Genomic DNA, 16,115 nt, shown 5'->3' with positions numbered 1-16,115 from the left:
AAACAAAAGTCCAGGGCTGGATGGCTTCCTAGGGGAATTCTACCACACATTTTTTTTTAAAGGTTTTATTTATTTATTTGACAGAGAGAGAGAGCAGAAGTAGGCTGAGTGGCAGGCAGAGGCAGAGGGAGAAGCAGGCTCTCTGCTGAGCAGGGAGCCCGATGCGGGGCTCAATCACAAGACCCTGGGATCATGACCTGAGCCGAAGGCAGACGCTTAATGACTGAGCCACCCGGGTGCCCCTTCTACCACACATTTAAAGAAGAATCAATATCTATTCTTCTCAAAATGTTCCAAATAATAGAAATGGAAGACTTCCAAACTCATTCTATGAGGCCAGCATTACCTTGATTCCAAAAAACGAGACAAAGACCCCACCCCAGAATTACAGGCCAATATACCTGATGAACATGGATGCAAAAATTTGAATCCAACAGTACGTTAAAAAGTTTATTCGCCACAGCCAAGTGAGACTTATTGCTGGGCTGCAAGGGTGGTTTGGTTCTTGCAAATCAATCAATGTGATACACCACATTAATAAACAAAAGGATAAGAATCATATAATCCTCTCAATAGACGCAGAAAAAGCCTTTGGCAAAGTACAGCATCCATTCTTGATAAAAACCCTCAACAACGTAGGGGTAGAGGGAACATACCTCAACATCATAAAGACCATATACAAAAGATCCACAACTAATATCATCCTCAATGGGAAAAAATTGAGAGCTTTTCCTCCAAGGTCAGGAGTAAGACAGGGAAGTCCACTCTCACCACTATTATTTAACATAGTACTAGAAGCCCTAACCACAGCAATCAGACAACAAAAGATATAAAAAGCATCCAAATTGGCACGCAAGTAGTCAAATTTTACTATTCGCAGATGACATGATACTCTAGAAAACGTGAAAGATTCCACCAAAAAATTGCTAGAACTGATACATGAATTGAGCAGTCGCAGGATAATCAACATACAGGAATGTCTTGCATTTCTTTTTTTTTTTTTTTAAAGATTTATTTATTCAAATGAGAGAGGGAGAGCTTGCATACAAGTTAGGGGAGGCACAGAGGGAGATACTCATTAAGCATAACTCCCACTGATCGCAGAGCCTGAGAGGGGCTCCACCTCATGACCCATGAGATCCTGACCTGAGTGTAAACCAAGAATCAGATGTTTAACCGACTGAGCTACCCAGGTGCTCCATGTCTTATATTTCTATACACCAGTAATGAAGCAGTAGAAAGAGAACTCAAAGAATCGATCCCATTTACAGTTGCACCGAAAACCATCAGATACCTAACCAAAGGAGTAAAAGATCTGTACTCCAAAAACTACAGAACACTTATGGGGGTGCCTGGGTGACTCAGTGGGTTAAAGCCTCTGCCTTTGGCTCAGGTCATGATCCCAGGGTCCTGGGATCAAGCCCCACATTGGGCTCTCTGCTCTGTGGGGAGCCTGCTTCCTCCTCTCTCTCTCTGCCTGCCTCTCTGCCTACTTGTGATCTCTGTCTGTCAAATAAATAAATAAAATCTTTAAAAAAAAAAAAAAACTTATGAAAGAAATTAAAGATAACACACAGAAATGGAAAAACAACCCCATGCTCATGGATTGGAAGAATACTGTTAAAATTCCATACCACCCAAACAATCTACACATTTAATGCAATCCTTATCAAAATACCACCAGCATTTTTCACAGAGGTAGAAAAACTATCCTAAAATTTCTATGGAATCACAAAAGACCCTGAATAGTCAAAATAATCTTGAAAAAGAAAAACAAAGCTGGAGGCATCACAATTCCAGACTTCAAGTTGTGTAACAAACCTGTAAATTGGGTGTGGTGCATAAACAATGAATCTTGGAACACTGAAAAAATTAAATTAAAAAAAAAAAACTCTGTAAACATCAAGATAGCATGGTACTAGCACAACAGACACATAGATCAATGGAACAGAATGGAAAATCCAGAAATGGACCCTCAACTCTATGGTCAACTAATCTTTGACAAAGCAGTAAAGCATATCCAATGGAAAAAAGACAGTCTCTTCTGGTGTTGGCAAAATGGTATAGAAACATACGAAAGAAAGAAACTGGACCACTCTCTTACACCATACACAAAAATAGACCCCAAATGGATCAAAGACCTAAATGTGAGACAGGAAATCCTACAAGAGAACACAAGCAGTAACCTCTTTGACATTAGCCATAGTAACTTTTTTATAGCTATGTCTCCTGGAGCAAGGGAAACAAAAGCAAAAATAAACTACTGGGACTTAATCAAATAGAAAGCTTCTATATAGTGAATGAAATAATCAACAAAACTAAAAGGCAACCTACTCATGGGAGAATATTTGCAAATGACCTAAAGGGTTAGTATCCAAAATCTGTAAAGAACTTATCAAACTCAACACCCCCAAAAAACCAAATAATCCATTTAAGAAATAGGCAGAAGACATGAATAGACATTTTCCCAAAAACGACTTCCAAATGGCCAACAGACACATGAAAAGATGCTCAATATCATCATTAGGGAAATACAAATCAAAACTACAAGGAGATACCACCTCACACCTGTCAAAATGGCTAACATTAACAACGGAGGACACAACAGATGCTGGTGAGGATGCGGAGAAAGGGGAACCCTCTTACACTGTTGATGGGAATACAAGCTGGTGCAGCCACTCTGGAAAACAGTATGGAGCGTATTCAAAAAGTTAAAAATAAAGCTGCCCTATGACCCAGCAATTGCACTACTAGATATTGAACCAAAGGATACAAAATAGTGATCCGAAGGGGCACATGCATCCCAGTGTTTACAGCAGCAATGTCCACACTAGCCAAACTATGGAAGAGCGCAGATGTCCATGGACAGATGAGTGGATAAAGAAGATGTGGTATATACATATAATGGAATATTACTCAGCCTTCAAAGATAATGAAATCCTGCTATTAGCAACAACATTTATTTGAGAGAGAGGGAGAGTGAAGGGAAGAAGCCGACTCCCCACTGAGCAGAGAGCCTGATGTGGGACTTGATCCCAGGACTCTGAGGTCATGGCCTGAGCCAAAGGCAGGTGTTTATCTGACTGAGCCACCCAGGTGCCCTAGCAACAACAGGGATGAAGCTGGAGTGTATTATGCTAAGTGAAATAAGTCAGTCAAAGAGAGACAAACACCACATGATTTCACTCATGTGGAATTTAAGAAACAAAATAGATGAAGATGGGAGGAGGGGAAAAAGGAGAGAGAGGGAGGTAAACCATCAGAGACTCTTAGCTATAGAGAACAAACTGAGGGTTGATGGAGTGAGGTGGGTGGGGGGTGGGCTGGACGGGTGATGGGTATTAAGGAGGGCACTTGTTGGGATGAGCACTGGGTGCTGTATGTAAGTGATGAATCTCTGAATTCTACCCCTGAAACCAATACTACACCATATGTTAACTAACCAGAATTTAAATGAAAACGTAAGTAAACAAATTGGCATTTTAATATTTGCACCCCCCTTTTACCTCTCAGATATTGGAAAAATAAAATTTGACAATAGCTGTGAAAACTGTGAAACTATAAAGCTTTATCTAAGTGATATCCATACACTCCGTGTGCTATGTGATAAATTTACCATAAGGCAAAAAAACGCAATAAGACTAAAAATATGGGTTCCTTCCATAATAATGGTCTCAATTGCCCATGTGAAAAATTGTAGTTGGTTCCTGACCAAAGGTGATGAACAATGCAGAGACTGTCCCATGCGTAAAGGCAATCCTGCCATAACCTTCAAGTGACAGTCCTTGAACTAACTTGCCTTGCTTCACACATGTGGTCCATTTTGTGGAAACACACTACACAGACCACAGACCATGATAGCTCTTCATGTACCCTCAACATGTGCAGAGGAGGGGCCACCAGGCTATTTGATTGGGTGGCTGCTTCTCGTCCTCTGCTTCCCCCACCACACCCACCACATGTTCTCCATGGATGGCATGGACTGAGCTCCCTCCCAACACCCCTTGTCCCCACCCAGTGCTCCCTCTCTCAGAGTTGTTTTGCACACATGGTCTGATCAACATCTGGAGGCGAAATTCCGATGGTGTCCCAAATCAAAAACCTTCCATGACTTCCCTTTGCCTAAATGAGAAAGCCCAACCTCCCAACACTGGTTGTTATGGGTTGAATTAATGTCCCCCAAAAAAGATATGTTGGAGTCCTCATCCCCCATTCAGGGATGGGCCCTAATCCAATGGGACACAGAGAGAAACAAACAATGGGTAGACACTGGGAAGAAGATGGCCATCTATGCACCCGGGAGAGCAGCTCAAAGCAGAGCCTTCCCTCAGCCCTCAGGAGAAGGCAGCCCTGCAGACAGTTCACACTTCCCCACAGATGCCCCTTCGTTTCCCACCTCCAGGCCCTAACTCACTTCTCTTGTTTTATGCTGGCATATACTCGTTCTCTTGTTTTATATCTGCACATACTCAATGGGAACCATCCTTCAAAGATGCAAAGCTGACAAGTGACATCCTTCAAAGATGCTAAGTGACATCCTGCTAAGATGTCACCACCACCTGCAAACAGGTTTTTGGAGTCCTCCTGGCTGAAGTAATTCCTTCCACCTCTGATCATCCTTGGCTACTTGTACTTCTGTACTGCAACCCTCATTTCCACCTTTCACATTGTAATTATTTCTATCTATGTCTCATTCACTGACTGGATGTGAACTTCTGGAGGGCAAGAGAGAGGTCAGGTTCCTTGCTGTGTCCCCACAGGCCTAGTCCTGGGCCAGATGTAGGCCTTTCACAAAATACTTGTTTAATGAGGGGCGCCTGGATGGCTCAGCCATTAAGCATCTGTCTGACTCACGTTATGATCCCAGGGTCCTGGGATCAAGCACCACTTCAGGCACCCTGTTCAGTGGGGAGCCTGCTTCTCCCTCTCCAACTCCCCCTGTTTGTATTCCCTCTCTCAGTGTCTCTGTCTGCCAGATAAATAAAAAAAATCTTTAAAAATATATATTTGTCGTGCTCACTTCGGCAGCACATATACTAAAATTGGAAAAATATATATTTGTCTAATGAAACGGAGTAACCAACAGTCTCCAAATGAGTCTCCTTTAACCCTACTGAGCTTTCTGCCAACTTGAAATGGCTTAAGCTAATTATGCAGACTCAATCCAACATTTTCCAGGGCTCTAAACGTGAAATGTGTTTTTCTTACTCCATCCACTATGGTTTTATCTAGTGCCCTACATCTGTTATACATCTGTTACCATCTAATTTGTTTTCAGAAAAACCAGAGAAGTAACCTTACTATCAATACAAATGAGTTTCCACACCATTTTGCCACAAACCCTCCACTACAAAACAACTATACACAGACAGTGGTCCGCACATACAAAGGAATACCACTCAACAATACAATACCACTCAACAATACAATCAACTATTGATACCACAGTAGGACATGGATGTACCGCCAAATGAGTACGCTGAATGGAAAAAGGCTAACATAAGAGTACGTAGTATATGACTACTTACACATAAAACACTAGAAAATCCAAACTTATCTACGGTGCTAGAAAGCAGATCAGCTGCTGTCTAGGGGTCATGTGAGGAGAAACCGAAGGAAAGGATGGCCAGGGGGTGTGAGGAAAATTTTGGGGGTAATGGCTATTATCAATATCTTGATTATGACGTTGGCTTCATGGGTGCATACACATGTCAAAGCATTTATAGAACTTTAAATATGTATGGTTTATGTAGGTTATACCTCGATAAAGCGGTTTTATATTACTTATATGTATATATATATACATACACATATAAATATTATAAAGTATAATATTTATATATAAATATAATACAAATATAAAATAAATATTATACATACACAATGCATTTCTGCACTAGGGTGTTTAAAATCTCCTCAGGACTATGAAATTGAGTGCCAGAGAGTCTTGTCTTGACGATGCAATAATAGAACTCCATTAAGTAGCAACCAAAACCACAACATTAAGTGTTTTTCAGTTTTTCAAAAAGAGGATTTAACTAAAGTTTTGGGTTTTCTTTTTAAATGGATCATATTACTCTTCACACAGCTATTTGCTTTATCTATTGGGAATATAGACCTAATGTTTGTTTTTGTACTTTTCAAGGTATGGATCATTGACTAAGGAAGATCGTCAAAACAGAATTGTTTCTAAGTTCCTTCAGATTGCCATTTTGTAAAAACAAACAAAATTGCCATTTTGCACAATATAATACACAGAAAACCAAAGACATAAATTAGTGTTTTGAAAATATGACAAGGGGCACCTGGGTGGCTCAGCTGGTTAAGCGTCTGCCTTCAGCTTGGGTCATGATCCCAGCACTCTGGGATCGAGCCCCAAGGCCAGGCTCCTTGCTCAGGGGGGAGTCTGCTTCTCCCTCTCCCAGTACCCCTTCTCCCGCGCATGTTCTCTCTCTCACTCACTCTCTACCTCTCAGATAAATAAAATTTTTTCTTTTTAAAAAATAAAATAAAATAGGACAGAGTGACTACTCTTTGAGATTATTATTTTCCCAGTGCCAATTCTGACAAGGAGTGTTTGGAGGGCACTGTGCTGTTTGGTTCAGGAAGCAAGCCATGGATGGGGTTTCTGCCTTCCCTCCTGCACCCTCAGTGAGCAAGGAATCTGTGTTCTATCTTGCTAGCTGTTTTTGCCATAACGCAACAGAATGACTCCCAAATATCTTGTGATTTGCCAGAAGATGATGCAGCGTGTTGGGATGGGAAAAGGGTGCTTCGTTGATTGTGACCGAGTCAGACCCCTGACCTGGCACTGTCGTCCTGGAAAGCTGCTGTCCCAGCTGAAAGCAGCTGATGAATCTCCAACGCACACCCCTGGACGCCTGAACCAGGCCTGGGGCTTCTCAGAACAGCCAGCAGGACCAAGATTCTGGAATGTTCAGAACATTGAAAAAGGCTCAACTCTGCCTCCCTGCCCAAGGCCTCATTCCACCGGCTCAGGAGAGCTCTTTGCGTTGACACTGACACAAGCCAGAGAAACGCTTAATGGTGAAAAGATCTCCCGCAAATGGCTGGATTGTGAAACTCGCCCCGCCCTGGGTTATGTCGCAATCAGAGCTAGAGCTCTGGGGCTGTTTTCAGAGAAGGAGACAAACTGTAAGAGACTCTTAACCAAAGGAAACAAACGGAGGGTGACTGGGTGATGGACATTACAGAAGGCACGTGATGTGATGAGCACTGTGTGTTACACACACTGGTAAATTACTGAATCCTACCTCTGCAACTAATGATATACTATATGTTGGCTAATTGCACTTAAATAAAAAGAATTCAAGATACGTGGAAAACCTCAGCAGAAAAACAGGTGGCATTTTCACCACTGTAGTTCAGAAAAAAAAAAAATTAAGTCCGTATCCCACAATGCTTCAACAGAATCCTTGTTGAGCAGCTATAGAGAAACAACTTGAAGAAGGAAATCTCTAGAACCTTTTTTTTATAATGGATTGTGAGCAAATCTCTTAAAAGATAACTGAATAAAGCCCATTCAGCAGACCCTGTACAATCACAAATATGTATGAAGCCAGAGAATGTTAGGAAAATTTGAGCGGTCTCCTAGTAAATTTCCTTTCATTGAAATGGCCAGTGTGAGAAGGCTTCATCTAAACCATCGGTCTCTTAAGCAAATGCCTAGTAAAAGACACTGCCCTGAAAGGCTGACACTGCAGAGAATAATGTTTAGGCGTATTCCCTAATCTAATATTTTCTTAGTGGAGAGTGAGGGGGAGGGGCGGGGGGTGGAGAACAGCTGGGTCCTAACACACCCAGAAAAGTTTGCTTCTACAGCATTTTCAAACCAGGGATTTGGTTAGTTTGAACTGCCCCTACTTTTGTCCAGCACACATCACCACTTTAAAACAAGAAAGAAGAATAAAACTGCTTGGGCAGTTTCATTTTAATCATTTCATTATTTTCCTCCAATAGGAACTGCTGTCACGTGGACAACAACTATGTTCCTCTCTCAAGCTGTCCAGGAAAATTGTTCTCCGTGTGGAGAAGTCAGGCTGGCATCATCTTATCAAGTGGGTCTTTGTTATTTTTAAGTCCAGAAAACAACTTTATCAAAGACAGAAGCAGATAATTCTGAGTCATTAAAAAAAGTCAGTGTTTGTTTGGACCAGCAGTAAGTCAGAAGAACATTTGGGTGACAGTCTGTACATCGTCTGAACACTGGTACAGTCTGTCAGCTTTAGGTTTTCAACACCAGTATGAAAAACACTGGGTAACTGTGCTGTGCAGTACTTACTGTATTATTCACACTCAGTGAACCTTAGTGACGTCCTGCTGTTATCAAACAGAGGAAGAGGACTTTTTCTCAAGGCAAAGGGTTAAAGCAGCACAGCGGCTGGCCGAAAGGTGATTGAGCTCATTCTCCCCGAAAGGGAGAATGAGCAGAGTTCCCGAGGCCCACACAACCTGGAAGGTCCCTCTGGCTCTCCACCCAGCAACCACAGACCCGCACACACCTGCAGGACCAGCGACCAGGGCCCACCACCCCCAGAATGTTTACTTTACATCGTCCATAATTACCGATGTGCATCCCCCAAAGAAACCATTGCTGACTCTGCTTCCAAAGCACTCTCTAAGTCAATGTCATGTCCAAAAGCTGATTTTACTCATTTACTTAATTCTTATCTTTGTTTACGGAGTTTATTTCATTTTTTTGGCACTTCAGACCTTCTCTAACATGCCCAGAAGCATTAACTCCAAATTCGAATCCTTCAACGATAAGCCCACCTGAGAAGCAGCAACACTCCAAATGATGAGAATAAGGAATGTTCATGAGACTTTCCTGCTAAGTGTACCCTACAGGAGTATGAAGTGCACTCTTCTTTTTACCAAATGGAATGGTTTATTTTTTTAAACTTATTTGTATTTAAATTCAATTAATTAACATATAATGTATTATTGGTTTCAGGGGTAGAGGTCAGTGGTTCATCAGTTGCCTAAAACACCCATGGGACCCCTGGGTGGCTCAGTTGGTTAAGCCGCTGCCTTAAGTTCGGGTCATGATCCCAGGGTCCTGGGATCGAGCCCCACATCGGGCTCCTTGCTCAGCGGGGAGTCTGCTTCTCTCTCTGCCTCTGCCTGCCACTCTGCCTGCTTGTGCTCTCTCTCTCTCTCTGACAAATAAATAAATAAAATCTTTAAACAAAACAAAACAAATACCCAGTACTCATTAGATCACGTGCCCTCCTTAATGTCCATGACCCAGTCACCCCACCCACCATGATAGCGCACTTTTAAAAGTTCTGTTAGCTATGGTACTTCACCAGGAACATAGAGATGAGGAGAATGTGCCTCAGAGAGGCTGAGGGACTTGCCTGAAGTCACACAGCTCGGTGGCAGTAGAGCAGAGGCCAGAAGCCAAGGTTTCTATTTCCTCTTCCAAAACACATTGGCCACATCAGTCAGTTAGAGGGACTACCTCAGGGGACACTTGCTCCATTTATCTCCCCTTTCCTGGCTACCTCGGAATTTTAGTTCATTTACCAAGTGCCAACAGAGAACAGATCAGTGGGGAAAGACCAAATAAAGGGACAAAAAGGGGGTTAAACGAGAAGCAATTGTTTTTAAGACCATAAGCTCTATTTGAATCCCATTTATTTTAATAAAAGGTGGAAAATGTAGCCCTGAACCACAAACTTCTTCTAAGACCCCTGTCTCTGTCCTAACTTATCTGGCTGAGCTTGTGATAAGAAAAACATGACTGTAGAAGGGCTCTACAAACCTAGCATCTGATCTACCAGGAACCTAAGAAGAGGGAAAGGATGAAAGTACAAAGAAGCTTGAAAGGAAGGTCAGAAGATTTTAGGGCAACAAGACAGAGGTAGCCCCGAAAAGCTGATAAGGAAGGCCAACTGAAGAAGGGTGAAAGTGCATACGGCTCTTGGGGTCAGGGGACCGCCACTCCAAGCGTGCATTCTCTCCTTCTCCAGACACCAGCTCAGGCTCCCTCAGTTGATTCAAATTACCCTCAAACCCAAGGAGCAAAGTTTTTAACAGCCAACTGACTACAAGATGTTTAAAAGCTGAAGGAAAAAAAATTACCCTCCAAGCTATACGCACAAGAGGTACGTGTTCCAGGTGAATGGAATTCCATTCCTGGAGATGTAGAAACTGTAGAATTTACTCTAGAAGATATAAGTCCTCATTATTTTTGCAGCCTTAAGTGTTCTTTGTCCAAAAAAAAAAGCTTTTCCTGGTTGAGATAGCTCTCTAATAGACAACTTTACTTCCAACTGAATGACGATCTGCGGCTTCCTCTTGGAATCTGAGAATTCCAGGAGTTCTGGAACTCAGCACTTAGAACTCAACACCTGCTATACATTCACAAATTCTTCTTCTGTGTTATCACAGTGCCACAGGCTCCCCTAGCTGGTCCCACCCAGTTCCTGCCCCAACTGATGAGATTCTTTTAAAGAGCTCATAGGAAAAATTCCACCCCGATGCAACACACCCGAGAGGGGGCAGGAGCAGGGTTGGGTAGATGCTGATAAACCCAAGTCAGTTTGTGCGCACAGAGTAGGAAACCCCGCCCTACAGAGCCTCCACCCCAAGCTGGTAGCAAAGCGAATACAGGGAAATGATACTGCCTTCCAGCTGGGAATCCCCAGATGTCCTCCCCTACAGGGCAGCTGCTCTGCACAAATGATGCCCCCCAAATGCCTCAAATACTAACAGAAGTCAGCTGGACTTGAAGCAGTGGAGTGGGAGGTTAAGGACTATCCAGAATCACTGCGCTATGCATGAACGATGCAGGAAAGGAAACAATGCCTCGTCCAAGAAGGAGAAGATAACGCCATCTCCTACCAGCAGTCCACACAAACACCACCACCATGTAGACGGGGATCTAGGAAACCTCAGACCATCGCCCCTGCCTTCCATCTCACCAGGGGTGCCAATGTCCCAGCACCTGCTGTGGCAGGCATCACACTCACCCTTGGGTGTGGGTCCAGACAGCAAGGGACCATGCGGTGTGGAGGGAGACGAGTCTAAGGCTTGGAACTATGACTGGATTTGGATCCAGGATCGACTACTTCCTAACAACATGACCTTCTGTAGAATGGGGATAATGCCGCCATGCAGTTGCTCTGAAGATGTAAGGGGATGAAGGGGTTCCTCTCATTACAGTAACGTGCCCCTGGGAGGTTCTCTCACCCAAGTCAGGCCCTGAATACTTTATTAAAATAAGACATCAAAAGGACAAGACATGGATGCTGCTGCAGATGTGGAGAAAAGGAAATGCTTCTTCACTGTGGGTGGGAATGTAAATTGGTACAACCACTATGGAAAACAGTGTGGAGTTTCCTCAAAAAGTTAAAAATAGAAGTACACTATGATCCAGCAACTTCACTTCTTGGTATATACACAAAGGAAACAAAGATTCGATGTTAAACAGATGTCAGCACCCCATCCTCATGACATGGAAGCAACCTACGCGTCTGCTGACTGATGAGTGGATAAGGAAGTTGTGGTTTATACAGACAATGGAATACTATTCTGCCATTAAAAAAAAAAATCCTACCATGTTAGGAAGGAGCTTGAGGGCATTACGCCAAGTGAAGGAAGTCAGAGAAAGAAATTCTGTATGTCTGTATGTAGACATACATAGTATGCATGTGTATATTCTCACTTATGCACAGAATCTAAAAGAAATACACAAACTCACAGAAAATCCAGATTTGTGGCTAACAGAGGGAAGCGTGGGGTGAGTGGGAACTGGACGAAGGTGGTCAAAGGTACAAACTTCCAGTTGTAACAAAGTTCTGGGGATGTAATGTACATAAGTGTATGTACATACATACACTGCTGTATGGTGTATTTGAAATCTGTTAAGAGAGTAGATCCTAAGGGTTGCATCACAAGGAAAAAACTTGCCCTTTTTGTTGTGGTTGTTTCCATGAGATGATGGATGTTAACTTACTGTGACAATCATTTCACAACATATATAAGTCCTTAGGCTGTATACCTTAAATTTATGCAGTGCTGTATGTCAACTAAATCTCAATAAAATGGAAAAATAAAAAAAAAACCATATAGCATAGTGGACAGTATGAAAAATTATACAGTCCAATGCATCGAAGCAAATAACCCACACAAACAGTTCTCAATCACTTTTACATGGGAATTGCCTTTTACGAAAGGTGTAATTGTTCTTAATAGTTGAGTACTGGGCAATCTCCGAAAGGCACACACTAAAACAAACAAATGCATTCTCCATCTCTATGGGGCCAAAGGCCAGAAGCCCTGGGTTTGCGGGCAGCTCAGCCACTTAGCGTCACGTGACCATAGATAAGTTAGGGAACATCTAGCCTCTGTTTCCTCATTGGCAAGACGGGGACCATGGTTTCCATCTTGAACGGTTGTTGAAAGAATTAAATAACCTCATCTACGGAATGAAAAGCCCCAACGCAGCATCTGACACACAGAAGTTTCTTTTGGTCTCAGAAAAATAATGACTCAAAATGCACACATACACAAACACCCTCTCTGCCCTAGTTTCACATAACGATGCCCAAATTTGCAACCTGGAATCAAGGCTCTTCAACGGAGCAAGGTCTAACCCTTCTGGAAAGGCACATGGGCTAGGTCTGTACAGCCTGACGAGGTTCAGTGCCCAATGACACGACCAGGCACAGATGTTCTCCACTTATTTCTATGGACTTCCCATTAAACCTCGTTTCCTAGCTGATTTCCCCCCGTGTCTGAGAGTTTGCTCAACGTCTCCCTTGGCTTCTCCACTTCCATCTCAGAACACGCAGCATTTTCTAAGTGATTTTTCACCTGCTTGGCTACTATCAACTCCCTTTTTTCCACCGAAGACTTTGGAACACATGTGATGCCTGTGTTACCGAGTTTCCTCTTGACCTATTCCCTTAATCTCACACGAACTGCGATGCCTGTCTGCCACTAACCTGACACTATCCTTTCTGCAGAAGCAAATTTTCCTGCTAGCTAAAGCCACCGGCCTCACGGGACCTCAACCTATGGACCTCCCCTCCTGAGGTCCCTAAGATGAAGTTTCCTCCTCTAAAGTTGGCTTTGCTCTCTCTCCTTTCTGGTTCCTCCTTCTCCTTTCCCTCCACCATGCCTAGAAACTCCACCCAGCCCCAATCCTCGCAAGGCCTTGCTGGTGCACACCTGCCCCTCCCAGGTACTCAGCGGGTCCCAGCTGCCAAACTGCATTCTGGCTCCAACCTCTTGGCCAACCTCCAGCCTCAGGTTCTAAGGATCAAATCCTGAAGACCTCATCTGAAAACGACCCCATGAACTGAGAGAAGTGACTGGGACTTCTGAATTCATCAGAAACACCTGGGAAATTCCATGTTAAATAGCCATTCATTCTCTTTAAGTATAAAGGGCTCTGACTTCCATCATCCACCAAGCATCAAAATTTAGGACACATTTAGTAGTTGAAAAATTAGGTAAACCATTCCTTTTCTAGCTCTAAAGAAACAAAAAAGTCAAGACTGAATTAACTATTTACATTTCAAAATGTTCAGATTGATCAGCTAAAACAGTCTATTCTTATTTTTAAAATTTCACACTTACAATGCAGTATCTAAAATATAAAAACAATTGAATTGTTTTAGGTGGCTATTACGGAAGAAAAACACCAGGTCACTTATTTTGGTTCTATTTAAGAAAACAACAGAAACATCTGTCACTTCTTATAGCAACTTTTGTTGTCCTTCCCACTGGGAAAATATGCTCCAACTGCCTTTCATTAACCTGCTGATCTGGAGGTGATTTGCTCCCCACTGACGACAAAGAATCTGTTCCACTGAGTTTTGGTCAAAAACAACAATTAAATCATCATTTAATTTTGCAAGAACTAAAAGAATTTCAGATAATTTAAAAGAAAAGAAAAACATCTTTTAAATGAAAAGCATGACCTCCCCAAATGAAAAATTCATTTATCTGAGTTGCCACAAGTCTTTAGGTAATAGCAAACCACAAAATGCAGTTCTTGGGTAAAACAAATGAAATATTCCTGACTAATAATTCTAAGTTTAAGCACATCCATTCAAACCGTGTTGAGTACTTAGTTCACGTCTCTGTCACCATGTAAAAATCTTACTCGGTTCTCCCTTCCCTGACTGCTTCCATGACTGCTGCCATGGACTGTGAGGTCTACAGACTGTGGAGTACAGATACAGGCACTATGACAGCGTGCATCCCCTCTGACAAATCCAACTCAGGGAGCTAGGGATTCCATGTCTGCCTGTTCCTCTGTATATTCGAGGGGGGATGTATGTCTCTTCTAGGCCATTGTTGTTGTTGCTCTTGGCCTACCAGGAATTATCCCTTCCCTGTTTGCAGTTCCCACAACAGCCCAAGTGGAATGATCCAGAGGCGACTTCCACCTCACAAAGCCTGAAGCCTCATGTACCGCCTTCTGGAATAAGATTTCCTGGAGTACAGTTTCAGTCTGTCCCTTTGCTTTGCCAAAGACAGATCCGCCTACTGGCTATTCTTTGCCGTAATGACAACAGTGCCCTAAGACAAACAACTTATTCTTAGGGGAAAACAATTCATTTCAGCCATCCCATGTGTTCCCCAACAGCCACTGATTCGCAGCACTCCTCCTCTGATAACCAACTTACCCCAAAACACAAAGGATTACCAGAAGACGACTGAGTGTGTGTGAGGTAGTTAACGGAATATCTATTCCATCTCACTGCTTCCTCCTTGTTTTTTTTTTAAGATGATGAAATCTTTATAAGCAAAACGATGATTAATTCTCATCAAAAAGATGACCATTTTCTCCCGACAAAGTGTTTGCTGAATCCCCAAATCTAACATAAAAAAATGACTCACTTTTAAGCAAGTTATTGCTGGGACTTCAGTTTAGAGAGCTATAACGCTGGAAGAGGTCCGTTTTATGGGGCCATTTGGACAAAACTCGCCTTTTTCAGGACATAGGCTAGAACAAACCTCTCAGCTAATCCTACATTTCAACGTTTTTAGCCGTATACATTTTGGAATCTTCTGTGTGTCCCAGCACACACAATATGGATCTAATTAGGTCCAGCTGCCTTATGTTAGTAATAAAATTAAAAGAAGAAAAAAAAAAGAGGGGGGGGTGGGGGCTTCGTTCACCCCTCCTATACCCCGGTGATCACAAGCTCGCAAGTCGTGCGCATCCTCTATGGTCACTCAGGGCAACACACGCTTCTAAAATCCCCCAGCGCGCCCGGGACCCCGCTCAGCGTTCAGTCTTCTCAGCTGCTGAGTTTTCTCTCTCCCTCTGGAAGAGATTTACCGACCGGCTGGAGCCCAACGCTCCGACGCCACCCACAGCCCAGGTCACGACGCACCCCGCCCGCTCCTGGGCACAAGGACTTACACCAGCGCCGACGGACAGGGCATCTGGTTCCAGGCACAGTTGTACTGAGCCTGAATAAAACTCTCACTTCCCTCCAGCACAGAGCAGCTCACATTCTTGTTCACGATGTAGGCGCACCAGTTCCTGGGGTGAAGGAGAGAGAGCGAGAAGCCACAGTGTAAACCCCGAGAACAATGAGGCTGGGGGAGAAGGGGCCAGCGGATAAGAGCCGCGGACCCAGCGAAGCTCCGGGAGCCCCGCGTCTCTGCGGAGGAGGGAGCCCCACAAAGCAGCCAAAGGAGGGAGCGCGGCTGCGCCTTCGGGGAACGCGCACCTTTAGCCGACAAAAAAAGTAAAGTGCCTGTGGTCCCAGGGGCTTCCGTAATTCCTGGTCGCCCTGCTCTGCGGGACACTCCCTGCGCCCCGCGGCCCTGGAGGCAGCACTGCTGAAAGGGCTGGCAAGATCCACCGCGCGGGCGGTGGAGTGCACGGCCCTCCCGGGAGGAGGCGCCACCCGGGCAGCCCAAGGGGGACCCCCGGCTGCTGCTCTTCGCCTTCGGCAGGGCAGCTGCGGACCCGGCTGTGGGTCGGGGAGGAGGAGGCTGGGGGCCCAGGGCTCGGTGCGGGGATCCGGGAGAGGGACGGCGCACTTACTTGTTCCTGGCTCCCGGCCGCGCGGGGTGCATGGGCTGCGGGCCGGCGTGGCACAGCCCTGCGCCGCCCAGGT

The 16,115-nt window shown here is 44.0% G+C and overlaps 1 protein-coding gene across 1 annotated transcript in view; it reads right to left on the bottom strand.

Annotated features, from left to right (window-relative positions):
- EMILIN2 (elastin microfibril interfacer 2) overlaps positions 1-16,115 on the bottom strand; it is a 55,843-nt gene that overhangs the window by 39,300 nt on the left and 428 nt on the right. Inside the window, 2 exon segments of the mRNA XM_047698107.1 lie at positions 15,410-15,532; positions 16,043-16,115. Of these exon segments, the coding sequence (XP_047554063.1) occupies positions 15,410-15,532; positions 16,043-16,115 (196 nt within the window).

Source organism: Lutra lutra, chromosome 12 (assembly GCF_902655055.1).
Source record: "Lutra lutra chromosome 12, mLutLut1.2, whole genome shotgun sequence".
NCBI classification, from domain to species: Eukaryota; Metazoa; Chordata; class Mammalia; order Carnivora; family Mustelidae; genus Lutra; species Lutra lutra.
The sequence above is the reverse complement of the archived record's forward strand: the minus strand, read 5'-3'. Positions and strand labels throughout refer to the sequence as shown.